Below are 14901 nucleotides of genomic sequence, written 5' to 3'. Positions count from 1 at the left end.
TAAAATTTGATGAAAACTACAGGGTAGAAAGGTTCATTGGTTGAAGAGCACATAGTTAAATATCTGTTATACTGAGAAAACACCTGGTACTCAAAATATATTAATCTAACTTCATTGCTCATTTCACAACACAGGATCTTTTATAGGTGGAAATACAATGTATAAAATGTCTACACAACATATTCAGCCTTTAATATGAATATAAAAATTAAAGCATGCCCATCAAAACCCCCCTGAAGTATGAAAAAAGTTCACAATTAGTGATGTAACCGAATTCAATATCATACATCCTGCCTGTGGAAACATACTCAATGCCTAAACATAAACTTCACACAATATTTTCATAACTTAAATATCTCACAGTATGGAAAATGAGTGTAACTCAATGATTAAAGCAACATTAAAGGGGATGGCTAGTAACTGATCAGTGGGAATCAGTGGGAATGCTGGAGGATGATTGTTCCAATCCTTGTGGGATTCATTTAAGAGTACATTGTATATCTATTGTTGTGTGAAAATTATTTGCTTCAGAATGGTCTCATATTCAAGTAATGTGCAGTTTAATGTTTCCAGGTTAGCGTGCCTGGTCAGTGACGGAGCATTAATCTGCACATTACTTGAATATGAGACCGTTCTGAAGCAAATAATTTTCACACAACAATAGATAAATAATGTACTCTTAAATGAATCCCACAAGGATTGGAACAATCATCCTCCAGCATTCCCACTGATTCCCACTGATCAGTTACTAGCCATCCCCTTTAAATGAGACATCTACTTTGCAATACATGTACAAAATTAGTTTACGCAAAACATATAGTTAATATAAATCTGATCACCCCTTTTATCCAAGAAAGCATGTTATCTGAGATCAACTTTATTGTTGAGAGTGTAAAGTTGAAAGTATAAGGCAAATAATTAGATGTGTCACACTTCATACCATTCCAAAAGTATAAAAGGGACACATTAAACACAAAGGTGTATTCTCAGTTCTACCTGTAACAGACTACAGTACACTGTTTGTACAGTATTTAAATTCCAGAATCATAATTGACCTAACTATTGTAATACAACGTATATGGTGACCAGCTGTACAGTGTAAGCTTTTCTTCAGCTGATATGCACTAATGACGATGAGGAAGCCAGCATGAATTTCAGTGAATCAAGAAATAGAAAGTATCCTCTCCTGTTGACATCACTGAGCACAGTGAACGGTTATACACCACATATTTCGCAAGGTTTTATTTTTTTTTTGCAAAAATTTGCGAGTCATATGCTCTTTGCGAAATTAAAGACACGCAAAAATAATGACTCTGACCCCGATATTAATGTGACGCACATGTAAACAATCCTCCGTTCGGTATTGCAGTACTCCATGATCGCAAAATTGTCGGGAAGTCCCGATTCGCGAAAATTGAGACTTGCTAAATATATGGCATATACACTATAAAACTACATGTGGAGTCAGACACACATGTCTGCGGTCAGGCATGTACATTATACATGTATATTAAAGCAAAGAGTCTGCTTTCAATGGGGCTCCTCCTGTCTCCAAACATCAGCTGTTGTTCATCCACCATCATCCAGGGAGTTGGTAGCTTCTGCTCATTCATCACTATTGACTGAGATGAAGTGGACTCCCAGCAAAGAAAATTGTCAACATGATGATGTCTCTTAGTGGAAATATCCCATTTTGTCCTTGGCTAAAGAGTCAATATTCCAAGTTCTATGCTCCAGTGTAGAGGGAGAAGAAGTAGATATAAAGCAGGAGGACTGGGTAGAGGAGTAAAGGTTTCTTCTGGGCAAGTTCCTCTTGTATCAGTAATGACCCTGCACTGTAGGCTGCCCATGACACGCCAATGAGCTGTAGAAACACAAAGTAAATGAACACATTAGAGGATGGCTCAATATTGCGTGACACCCTGGAAATAGTCAGTGATATATTGGATAAATCACATGACACCCTACTGACATCATGTTGATATGAAATCTTGTCCTGCGGTATGAAATCTGATCCTCCAGCATTAAATCTTTCCATAATTACAACTAATTTGATAGTACCACACGAGTCAAGCAGGAACCTAAAAGGCAAACTATCTGTTTAGATCTTATCGATCAGCCAATGTGTTAAAGCCCGGTACCATTGTGAAATATGGTTGGTCTAATTAAATCAATCTTCATTTGCCACCCAACAGGGAACATTTAAAAACCTCCAATAGTACATTGTAACTATCAGCTTATCTGTACATCAGAGTGTACGCTCATCGGAAGCAGTTGACTCCCAGTTGAAATTCTCCAACTGAGTGTGCACTCACAAAGAGATCAGTGAAAAGCTATACAATTGTATACGATTTGTGAAGGGGATCCCAGATGCTACCAGGTCTCACAAATCTGCCCTGCTGAAATGGATTAAGTAACCTCTAGGCTTGTGGACCTATTCAAAAATCCAGGGACATTTGTGGAGTGGTGTGATTCTACTGTGAGCTGGTATAAATATATATTCCTGGATATTCCACATGTAGAGGCTTTCACAAACACACATAGTCAGTAGATAAGAGTGGCTAAGTAAGACAATTGATTTAAACAATAATCTCCTTTTCCCTGGACACAAATTCCATGCACCATCTACACACAAGTAAAGGCACAGCATCTACGTTTTATGAGTAATATTATTGTTACACTCAGTGGACCTACCTTCACAAGAGTGCCAATGATCGGAATGAAGTGAGTGACTGGTAGGATGGTGGCCACAATGATGAGAGGCAAGAGTGAGTAACCTATCACACCAAGACACTGAGAATAGTTTACCTGAAAGAGAGAATCAATTCAAGCATTTACTTTCTACAGAGTTACTCATTGCAAACAACTCAAACTTATATCTCCTTAATCACATTTGGTAGACTGTTTTTCTTTTTGTGAAACATGAATTGGAGACTGAATTCATATTCATGATGTTGTATAAAGCTGTAACAATGTCAATCCTTTTGACAATGGCAAACATACACAAATAATTTCCTTTCAATGGGTGTTCATACATAAGATGTTTGTAACTGAATGATACATGTACGTTGTTCTTTGAAATCTTACAGTAATTTATGAACCTCTGCACATTTCCTTAGAAAACCCATAAAAATATAAAAAATAAAACAAATCTGGTTGTGAAGCCTGTATATTGTAGAACGATCTGGTTTGAACTTTAGAACAAAGCATTTTCCTCACCTCTCCGCCAAGAACTCTTGCCAGAAGAAAGATGACTAAGGAGCCAAATATCCATATCGTGATGATCCAGGAGATCACCTGTAGAATGTTCCAATAGTGTTAAGAAGTAGTGTTATTCTTAAATAATGCAGAAATATTTATGGATGGCATGACATTGAGCGTGTTTCTACTGAGAGCACCTCGCATCCCTCGCATCCCCACGAATTTTGTCCAACGCAGCACCTCGTATTTTACGACCACTCGAGTTGTTTCTACTGAGCGATAAAATACGCGGTGATGCAAAGGTGACTTGCAAATGCGGTGATTCCGGAAGTCGGGTATTTTAGGTCACAGATCGGGTCACGCGCGCACTGCCTTATGGGAAGGTAAACAACACAAAGGTGGCACCAACCAGAGACAACATGTTTCTTCTAGCGTACCTACCTACATTTACTCATATCAGCCTTAAGCACGGGGAGCACTTGGTAATACAGGGGGCATACTTTCAGGATGTCATCCCTTCCTTTTCCTGAAGTGTTCAGCCTATCAGCTTTATAAAAGCGTTCCCTCAATTACTTTAGCTTGTTCCTGATTGCCGCCTGGACACTCTTCTTGTTTCTCTCTGTTACTACGAGCCCTGCTTGCTTTGCTACTGCCTTGGCTATTTTTTGATAAGCCCTGGCATTTCTCTTCGTCTTCCCATCTAATATACCCCGAACTAACATATCCTGCCACTGACTGATGAGAAATCTTTGGAGATCGAGGGTCCAGTTGAGATTTTCTCCAGGCTGCGACATACTAATGTAGTACTCTCGCGATTTGAGACGATATAAAATGAAATAACGCGGTGTAAAATCAAAGTATGTGATGAGGGCTCAGTAGTGCAATAATAGGCTGTTAATCACGCGAACAACTGACGATGAATGCCACAATTCACATGTAATGTAACGTATAGGGCCTACACCTACACACGTACACAAGCGAGTTGGTACAAAGCACGATGCGAAAACGGTCTCTGTGTGTACACACGTATTTTGTACACATGTGTCGGAGGAGTGTGTGCGATGAACCGATTGAAAAGCGAGGGGAGAAATTCTAGACGTCCAGTACACCACAAATTTCGCTACTCGGTGTGTTTCTACTGAGAATCGTCCCTCTCGTCACCACGCATCGACCACCTCAGAAGGTGGACGACGGAGCACTTATCATCAGCGCGCTTCGGCTTCTACCCGATCTGTTTCTACTGAGGAAAAATTCGAGGTGTCACCACGCATCGGCTGGCATCACCTTGAATTTTCATCGCTCAGTAGAAACACGCTCATTGTGAGTTGACACTGTGTAAAAATTAATATGCTGGCTTTCAAGTAGTGTGGAATAAGATGTATATGTAGAAAATCAAACATCACAATTGACAAAGTGTTGAAGTGCCACATTTAATTCTTCCTTGTTGTAAATTTAGATTAAATGTTGGTATCACTTCAATGATGGACATCACCTCCAGTACAGGCTCAAGAAAGAGTCAACACAAGTGCTACTGTATCAGATAATTAAGAGGTAATTGTTATCTATAGAATGTTTTACACTTTGTTTATATAACTGTGTACGGAGAATTGCAAGTCAAGAGCAGGCATGATTACAACCAGCGAAAAAAGTGATGGAGGAGAGTGAGAAAGTGAGAGGGAGAGAGGGAGAGGAAGAGATAAAAAATACTCCTACCCTGAACTGGCCATAGACTGAGACCATGGAGAAGAGGAGAACTACCAGCAGGGGGCCCCAGAAGTCTGGATTGTCTCTCAACACCTGTCTCTTGAAGCCCAGGAAGGGGCATGGGAACACTACACAGCGAACCTTGTAATAGATGTCCTTCAGATCTATGTCAAGTTCATCCCTGCAAACACAAACAAACAAGCAAAGGGCTCAATAAGGTAGAGTAACATATGAATTATAGTAGAATACTCTCGAACACTTAAGTACGGACAAACAGATAATTTCTATTGTAGATGAGATCCTTTGCAAAATAAGGAAAAACATTAACATGCTTTTTACAGGAATTTCATGAACAAACATGCATGTAAATTCTTTATCATCCCCTTCAAAATAAGGGAAGTACTCATTCTTAGTGTTAACCAAAACCATTATTGTTAAAAAGTGTTATAGTAATGATTACAGCCCTGTCTCGCCCGAGCTCTGGAGAGAAAATCTTGACTTGCTTACAAGAGGGGAGCCTGGTCATCATCCTCATCCTCTTCCACCTCAAGGAGCCATCCATAGCCCTTGGTCTGCAGGAACTGAGAGGCAGCATTACCTCCAGGCCTCAGCTGAGGGTCACTCTTTACCTCATCATAGCTCATCTCCCCCAAGTCCAGCTGCACATTCTTCTCTGCAATCAAAATATTCAAATGTGGTAAGATCATAATTTAAGAAAATGCTGTTCCCAAGAAAACCTCATATCTCAGCTAAAATTGTAATGCAGAAATACATGACTGATATCCAATTACCAGTTATCATTGTCATTATGAAGATATGAAAATGCAAATTATTAGAAATCTTGTCTTGTGGCGTGCAACATTAATGATATAATAGGTAGCAGACTTCGAGTCAAGAAACAGGTTAAACGCTCTCTGATATACTGTAGTATTGAATATGTAGGAAGATCTGATTTCATCAATGTGCCAGATTATTACTCATACTACTCATGAAGCATGTTAGTCACTGACTAGAAATGTCGCTATGGTGACTGATGCCTCCGCCATAATGCATGATTCTCCCAATAGGCGTATAGTACAATGTCTTCACAATGTGTGATCCATGACAGTTTCACATAACTGGCAAAATATTGAAATGACATGTTTGTCAGAAATGTCTTGAACTGGGTTTGCTATAATTTTCTAAGAGTGCAGGTACACATATTTGGGGAATTTTGGGGAAGTTTATGCATTGAGTAATTTCCAAGGTATGAAGAAAGAGTGTGATGATGGTACAAAATAGATTTTTGTGTGTGTGTGTGTGTTTTTTTTTTTGTTTTTTTTTTGGGGGGGGGCATTGAAACCTGGCCTTTGACCCTTAACCTTTGACCTTCTGGCTGGAAATTTCCCAGAGAATCTCCATTAGGTAATGCATGTATTAAGTTTTGAAACTAATAATACAAGCATTGCATATACTAGTATATGAGGGAAATAGTAAAATTTTGAGGAGTTGACCATGACCTTTGACCCCTGACTATTGACCCATGACCCCTACATTCCCTAGATAATCCCTGCCAGACAGTACATGCATATGTACCAAATTCCACGAAGATACATTGAACCATTTGCAAGAAAAGTGATATTGCAACATTTTCACCTAACCTTTGACCTTTTGACCTTTGACCTTATGACATGAAACTCTCTCTGGAGAATCTTTACGCAGTAGTACATGTCCACACCAAGTTTCAAGAAAATACCTTCGGGCATTGCATAGATATGGGGGAAATTGCAACATTTGTAGCATTTGACCTTGACCTTTTGACCTTTGACCTCTTGCCAATGTCACTAAAATCTACTCAACTAATTGTCCCATCATACATCATCTTTGGACCAAGTTTGGTGAAAGCTGCTTCATCCAGTTTTGAGTTATCACGTAAACAGATAAATTTTAGGATTTGACCTTGATCTTTGACCTTTGACCTCTGTCCGATTTCACTGAAAAACTAATCAAGTAATTGTCCCATCATACATCATCCTCCAACAAAGTTTGGTGAAATTTGCTCCATCCAGTCTTGAGTTATCGCGTAAACGGATACAATTTCATGATTTGACCTTGACCTTTGACCTTTGACCTTTAGCCGATTTCAACCAAAATCTAATCAAATAATTGCCCCATCATACTTCATACTTGGACCAACTTTGGTAAAATTCCAGTAAATATTACTCAAGTTATCGCGTAAACGAAAGCGGACGGACGTACGGACGTACAGACGTACGGACGTACGGACGGACGGACGGACAACCCGAAAACATAATGCCTCCGGCACCACTTCGTGGCGGAGGCATAAAAAGGTGCACGAGTACATATTCTACACCATCCTAAACCGCTATAATACTTTTCAGATCTAACTGCATGTGGCATTTACTGATCACAGTTTACAACATATCTTATAAGAACATGAATTAAAACAAAAAAAAGCAACCTCGCACTGAAAAAATTATCACAAATACATAATTTATAAATGAAAATAAATTTACCTTTCATTAGGCCTACTGCTGAAAATGTATTCAACAGTTCTAAATACATGTAATATGCTACAGTGGTACCTGTCATAATGTCATAAAACTTTATGTACAGGAAAATCTAGAATCAGCTGACACTGGACTCACTACTCATGTAGTATGTTGCAATTGCATGATACCTGTGCATTAATACAGGGAAATTCTCATCCTTCATCAAACCAAAGGCACTACAAAAATCATGTCATTTATAATAAGCGCCATTATTCCCCTGGCATGCCAGCTACTGTACTCTGAAATAAAAGCAAAATTATCCAGAAAGCAGCGGCCCGTTTCGTGCATGGGGATTATAGAAGAAGAACATCTTCCTCAGCCCTAGTTTCTGCCCTAGGCTGGCACACCCTTCATAACCGTCGACTTCTAGCGCAGTGTGTCCTATTCCATAAAATTCATTATCAACTGGAGGATGGTTTGCATCCCACACTCACAAATCATCACACCTAGCACCTGCAACTTATATTGGAAGACATGACCCCCAACTCAAGTACACAGTACCCACCACAGCAACCATTGACTCCTACAAGTTTTCACTATTTCCAAGAGTAACAAGACTGTGGAACAGCCTGCCAGGTGCAGCTGTTCAACTCACCAACCCAACAGAATTCAGAGAGGCTGCACTCCGACATATCATCATAATGCAGCCTTCCAAGTTCTGATTCTGGTTTCAGTGTCCTGTAAGGAGCCAACCTTATTTTTACTTGCACGGGTTCAACCACTTTTATTGTAAATATGTGGGTTACGATTATGGCACCTCTGCACCCTTGTTGACACACAGCAAGGATTGTTCATCCCGGTATAGCTTCAACAGAGCTGCAGTTTTGGGATTATTTCAACAAGTAACAAGTATCAGTGGGCCACCAACACCCGACAGGAAACATAATGCATGGGACTACAGTCTACACGACACTGACGGGGCATACACGCATTCTCAACTGATTAAATCCGGGTAAATCTTAATACTTGCCGTTGTCGCTGTTCTTTTCCCCTTGCGTTGGAGAAACAAATACAAATTCACTGGATGGTGATGTTGTAGACATCGTAAAATCGGAAGTATCAATGTTATTACTCTTGAAAATGGGTGGTACAAATTAATCAATTCACAAGTTTCCACGTAAACATGAAGCCTGCCCTCTCAAGTCATCACGTCGCAAGGTACTAGTACTCTCAATACATAGTAATTACAATGTACATGTATGTAGTTGTAGGAGCTCCCGAGAGAGATTTTTCTTATTAATAATTTAATAACATCTTCGGAGCAGCTCCCCAACCTCTCCAACTCCTCAAGACTGAATTTCCTTTCCCTAGGTGCACGTTGCTCAATGTCATATCTGTTTCTCAATGAATCAATAAGTCATGTGTTACTGCAATGACAAGAAGTGCCAAGAAAGTATTTCAACTTTTCTTTGTAGGCTGTAAAAATCCATACTCAAATTAAAATCGGTACATTATAGTGTACTTTTCTTTTGAATATGACGGAATATGACGAAAAATGATGTAGGCATCGCCACGTACTTTTATTCTCATATTATAAGATATCACTGATCATAGTCATCATTCCTATCAATTTTCTCAAACGTCCACCATAAGCATTGAGTCTGCATCGATGCTGTTTACACTTAAATTTGTTTTTCTTTCTGTATCTCATTACAAGTAAATCTTTGGTTTCGTCCTGTATTTATAGCCTTATAACATGTAGGCCTATAAATAGCATGATCAATCTGCTCATCATGCATCACTGCATCTACTTTTATCATTCGTTTACATGACTGTTTAAAACTGTATCTTGATGGTTTTGATGTTGTTTTGTCCAGCGATGTGTATTAAATTTTGCTTTTGTGAAATAACATGAGAAATGAATTATTCACGAATTCAATTCAATTAAATACAGCGTAATACATAGACCCACACATAAGTTTGATATAAATTTTATTTGCAAACATTCTAAGCTCAATTCGACACTTGATGAATTTTATTTTTTAAAAGTCTTCTCCATGCTGCTAAGATCATTGAAAGTAAGAACTACAAAAAGTTAATTGCAGTAATGTTAGAAATAATATAGTAGTAAAAGACAAAACCATGCGCCCTAACATGATAACATGTCATTCATCATAGACACTATACATGAGTACAATTTACTATAACTGTTGTTGTTACCTCTTCTTCAGTATATGTTGTGTATACCACGCTTAACTATGTCGACCAAACGCGACTGCTCTTCTTATGATATGACCTTAATATACACCGACCCCTTCACTATTAAAAAAAAAAATCATATGAATTGAATATCATCATGTGTTAAATTCCGTAATATTTCTTTTTCCTCTATAGAATGTTCCCTCTTTCGCATAGCAGCGGTATGATGTTGTCCGGTCCGAGACTGAAATTCCATCTGCAATGTTTAATATAATCATGCTTCAAAACAAGACACAGTTGACCAAAAAGTGTAATGTTAATAGCCATTGTGTTGGCTGCAATTTCAGGAATGTAATGATGACAGTATAACACTTTCTTTCATGCGTTTCTATGTTTGCTGTGAGGTTGCTATGGTAACTCTCGTCGTGATGCCTTAATTCGGTCGTCAACGAACCTCGTGGCAGGGAATAACGTTATTAATAGCCACACTCTAGTTAAAACTGATGGGCAAATAAAGACTTGCAAAAATTAAACATAACAAGTTTCTAGCAGCCTTTCTCAGTTTGGACAGTTGCTATTATTTCTAATACGCACGTCACCAACTGACCTCTAAGAAAGGCACAAAATGTAGTGACAAAGATGGACAATGAATCAAGGGAAAATGGAAATTAATTGTGATAGATAAATACGTGCAATCTTAAAACAGTGAAGTCATCAAGCACTGGATTTTTTTCCATTGATTTTTTTGATCATTTTTTTTTTTCTATTCTACCACGCTGTTAATGCCTTCTTTGATCCGAGGATGTGATGATACTGGATAGACTTACTTTCTCTTTTAAATCGAGGGCTTGTCACGCACGGCTTTATAAAATCAAACCCTGTCACTTCCAGGGCTTATTTCATGAAGATGTTTGCAACGGTTTATTTAGTGGCGGATCGGGGGGGGGGGGATTAATTTCGTTTAGAAAATGAACAGTGAACATCGGGAGCACTCCCTTCCCCTTTAATTTGGGGTTGTGTGTGTGTGTGTGTGTGTGTGTTTTAATAAAAGTATTTTTTTTTGAAATGACACCTGGAAGTGGCATCAGAAATATAAGCTGCATCTCCCCCCCCCCTCCCTTTGCGGAATGCCTGGAACTGTTCCTTCGTTAAGTTACAAATGATTCAGTACATACATAGGTTTCAATGCTGTCAAGTTATTGACACTTTCCAAGCTACTTCGATAATAACTGCAATTAATGCAAATTATAATCATTAAACATCTCTTCATGAAACGGAGGCCTATAGACTCGAACATCCTTCATCACGTTCCTTTTCCCTTTATCGCGGGTACAGTCTGTTACCCCTAACCACATTGAACCATTGATAGAGATGTGTGATGGTGAGGGGTCCATCGCGGGAGGTCACATGATGGAGCACCACGAAGTAACAGAACTAGTCTCCGGTACAGCTCTTCTTCGCCGACGATGACGTCGAGGTTCAGTGCATTCACTCGATCTTTGAGTGTGATGACGATGGCGATGACGATGAGGAGTAGAGTACATGGTTTCCTCGAGGTCACGAGTGACTCGCCTACCATCAGCAGCGGCTTCATCTTGCCTCTTTCCGGAATTCACCTGTCGGGGACCACCCGCACTTTCATCATGACCTCTTTGAAAGGAGCCGCGATGAGAATCTCCCAAGTTATCTACACTGTCGTTCTGATACCTCGGCGACTCTCGAGTCAGACCTTCGCTTTTTCCTGGAGAACCATCAAACTTCTTACGACGTTTACGCACGTCCATCTTCTCTGGCGAACGTTCGTAACGACTCGTTGACCCTCCTCTGGACGTGGAAGGACCTACTCTACTCTCAATGTCCAACTCCGAGAAGTCGGGGAACTCCCGTCTCCCTGGTGACGATCGTCTCGACCCCCGCTGACGAGATGGAGTGGAGGATGCAATGGGACGCTTCAAATCTGTGGGGTTAAATGTCATTATGGTTATGATTGTCAGCTTATCGATCTAAAATGCTATATAGAGGTCCTATCCCATAGAGGTATAGTGTATTTTCAGACATCTACTAGTATTACGCACACACACACACACGCACACGCACATGCACACACACACGCACACGCACACACACACACACACACACACACAAATAACGAATATTGTTCAACAAAATTTTATTAGTTGAAAACAAAACCTATAATCTAATCTTATTAGTTGAAAACTAAATCACTTTTATCTTCTTTGTATAACATAGCGACATTCATCAACATTTCTTGGTCTATAACAAACAACTTCCTTTCTTTGATTTAAATTGTTCCCCATCTCATATACTTGGGTGACCCGCACCTCGTCATAGTTAATGTTTGCGCATATTTGAATCACATTTCGCCACTGAAATTCTGTAAAATCCAACTCACACACAGGAAAAATGCTGAAAATTCCAATGGAATCACAAGTTCACTGATCGATATCGAAAATTTGCAGCTATCGTCGTCAAACGCGAACGATGCGAAAAAGTTGCGCGCTAAGGATCAGGGGCCCGCAACTCGTCACCCGCGCTCCCATAGACAAAGCACGTAAAAGACGTGTGCGGGTGACCGTGATGCTCCCATAGACATACACGTAAAAGATGCGTGCGGGGACAGTGGTGATACAGTAAACACGTATTCCGATTAAAATTTCAGATTTTCGCGAAAAACTGTTCGGTTTTCACCACAATTTGCTTGGTTGTGGTAGCCCGGCCAAGTTTCAAGCGTACTGAACACAGTCCCGGGCATAAATTTTTGTTTAGTGCGCTTAAAACAATTTTAAGCGGGGTGACGGTATTCGGGCCCCTGACGAGGTGCGGGCACCTCATTATACTCCCTGTTTTCTTCATCCAATCATTGCACTTTTCCTCTTCTTCTCCCTCCATCCATGTTTGGCATTCCTTTATGGGATGCAAGCATCATAGCCGCCATAAAGCTCTTGCGAAGCTATTGGTTTTATTATAATTCCTGCAAGATTTCTGCATTTCTTCGTAGTGTTTTTTTTTTTCTAAAAAGCATTACGATTAGCCTAGATAACATTCCTGAGTATATCTTCAGCTTGTGTGGTCAAGTCTGGTAACTAATACTTTTGATGGAATAATCTACTTCAAGCTTGGCAAAATTTCTACATACCATTACTCCCCTTGATGTGTTCCTGCGCCTCCTGGACCCAGTTCTCTAGATCGTAGCGGGTCAGATGCTCTCGCCCTTGTCTGCTCCAACGACCCTTGACCTGCCTGGATGGCGACTGACTTCCGGTCCGAGGACGGGGTGGAGGTGATGATCGACGCGATGAGACTGGACGACCTGCATCGAACTCGACCTCTTCTTCAATCATTCTGCTTTCTGGAGGAGGTGACACACGTGGGCTTTCATCAGTTGGACGAGTGTCATCAAAGTTCTCAGTCGTCCTTTTCGTGTCACGAACAACGAAATATTCACGGATGTCTTCGTCGACCACGGACGAGTTTCTGGTGAAGCGATCTGGGGAAGGTGAGGGCTCGTGATGGGTGACAGAATGATTAGGCGGCGGCACATGCTGGTTGGTGACTGGAATATCTAGCTCCTTCACGTTGATGGTCAAAAGGGGACGCGGTTGCCCCTCGGCTGGCAAGTCTCCGCTGCCACATAGCGTCAAATTGCAACCATCTTTTGCAAGCTTACCCAGGTCTATGCTAATGTTCTGTCTCGAGTCTACATAAACAGGTCCATCTGAGAACATAGTGCGTCCCATAAGCGTCTTCTTACTCGAGTGTGAGTTGCGATAAGGTTTTCTGGGGGAGCGTACTGCGGTCTGACGAGGTGGACGAGGTAAAGTCACTTGGCGACTTGGCGATTTGCCACGAGATGCTGCTCGACTTGATCGAGCGCTCCGTCTCGGCGAACTGAGTCGAGAGGATCGCCAAGTCGATCGACGACTACGTGATGATGCCCGAGATGAAGCTCGGCTTGGCCGGCTGCTTCGCCGCGGAGAGCTAAGTCTGCTCGACGGAAAGTGCGACTTTTGTCGCGCTGACTTCGACAGTGATGTAGCATGACTTGGCTGTCTGCGTCTCCTTTCTGTTGGAGAATTCATTCGAGATGTTGGCCGGCTCGAACGTGGGCTGTTCGGAAGGATGTACAAATGTTGCGATATCACTTCAAGGAGGTGTTCACCGATTCCATGCACAGCCAGTAATTCATCTAGACTGCTAAAGTTTCCCAGGCGATTTCTGAGGCTCAAAATGCGTCTCGCAAGTGGCTTTGTCATCCCTTCAACCATGGTCAACTGATCCAAGGCGCAGTTGTTTATATCCAACCTTCTTCTGGTACAGGGCATGGTGTCTTTTCTTTGGTAACAGTGCAGTTTTACCTTTAATGATCGAAATCTTCATAAAATGCGCAGATACTAAGCAGGAAGAGTGAAATGGTAGACGTATCAGATCACAGGACAAGAAGTAAACTCACAAGTTATATTATACACAGCGTATTATAAGTGGTTGCCAAGAAATTGACCATTAGCGCGCATAGTATAACGTGCGTACAATAAACATCTGCGTCGAGACGCGTTGTCATAGGAATCACCTGCTGACACTAGTTTAGTGAATTTTTTTTTTTCACGGATTGTAAATTGAAAGGCATATGATTTCAAACTTTGGGTGTACAAAATGCCAAATGCTCAATGTGTGATTAATATAGGATGTTTACAAGAACATTGAAAATCAACAAGTCACATTATCGTCGCATAAAGTCGTGCAGCAGATCGTTGTAGGAGGGAGAGGTTGCCTTTTGTAAAGGGAATGTTTACAGACATTGAGAAAACAATCGTTTGTGAACTTTTTTTTTGGTAGGGACCTAGGTGATGTGTTTCACTAATAGTTTGTCCACTATTTAAGCAGCAATAAAAGAGGACTACGAATAAGGAAATGTTACATTAAAAATTCTAAAACACACAATGATGTTTGAGTTACTATAAATCATCCGCACTTGCTAACTGCATGAACTATACAAATTATTTGTGACATAATGTTTACTTTGATTGTTCTGTTTGCTTAACATGTTTAGAATCTTTTGCTATGCTACATTTCACATTTCAGAGCACTTGAATTGAGTAATATAAAGTTGATTGTTTTATTTTGTTTTGTTGGTACATGTATTTGTCTTTGTTTGGAGATTTTTTTTTCGCCATGTTTTGTAATCAAATGTTTTTTTTTTCTGAGTTGTACATTATTCTGTCATAATTTTTGAACTATTGTTGATTTTGATAATTGTATACTGCTGTACATGAATATATTATCATAT

The 14901-nt window shown here is 40.3% G+C and overlaps 2 protein-coding genes across 2 annotated transcripts; both read right to left on the bottom strand.

The window, feature by feature from the left end:
• Nucleotides 1-690: 690 nt before the first annotated feature.
• On the bottom strand, nt 691-9251 carry LOC140236857 (protein YIPF4-like). The gene is made up of 6 exons (XM_072316801.1): nt 8428-9251; nt 5413-5578; nt 4915-5086; nt 3220-3297; nt 2695-2808; nt 691-1864 (listed from the first exon to the last, which is right to left on the bottom strand). Exons 1-6 carry the CDS (start codon nt 8498-8500, stop codon nt 1727-1729), a joined length of 741 nt encoding a protein of 246 aa, XP_072172902.1. The 5' UTR covers nt 8501-9251; the 3' UTR covers nt 691-1726.
• A 121-nt stretch (nt 9252-9372) lies between these two features.
• On the bottom strand, nt 9373-14051 carry LOC140236850 (uncharacterized). The gene is made up of 2 exons (XM_072316789.1): nt 12754-14051; nt 9373-11553 (listed from the first exon to the last, which is right to left on the bottom strand). Exons 1-2 carry the CDS (start codon nt 13937-13939, stop codon nt 11000-11002), a joined length of 1740 nt encoding a protein of 579 aa, XP_072172890.1. The 5' UTR covers nt 13940-14051; the 3' UTR covers nt 9373-10999.
• Nucleotides 14052-14901: the final 850 nt, after the last annotated feature.

The sequence above is a fragment of the Diadema setosum genome, chromosome 1, assembly GCF_964275005.1.
Source record: "Diadema setosum chromosome 1, eeDiaSeto1, whole genome shotgun sequence".
In the NCBI taxonomy this organism is placed as follows: domain Eukaryota; kingdom Metazoa; phylum Echinodermata; class Echinoidea; order Diadematoida; family Diadematidae; genus Diadema; species Diadema setosum.
Note: the sequence above shows the minus strand (reverse complement) of the source record. Positions and strands in the feature narration are given on the sequence as shown.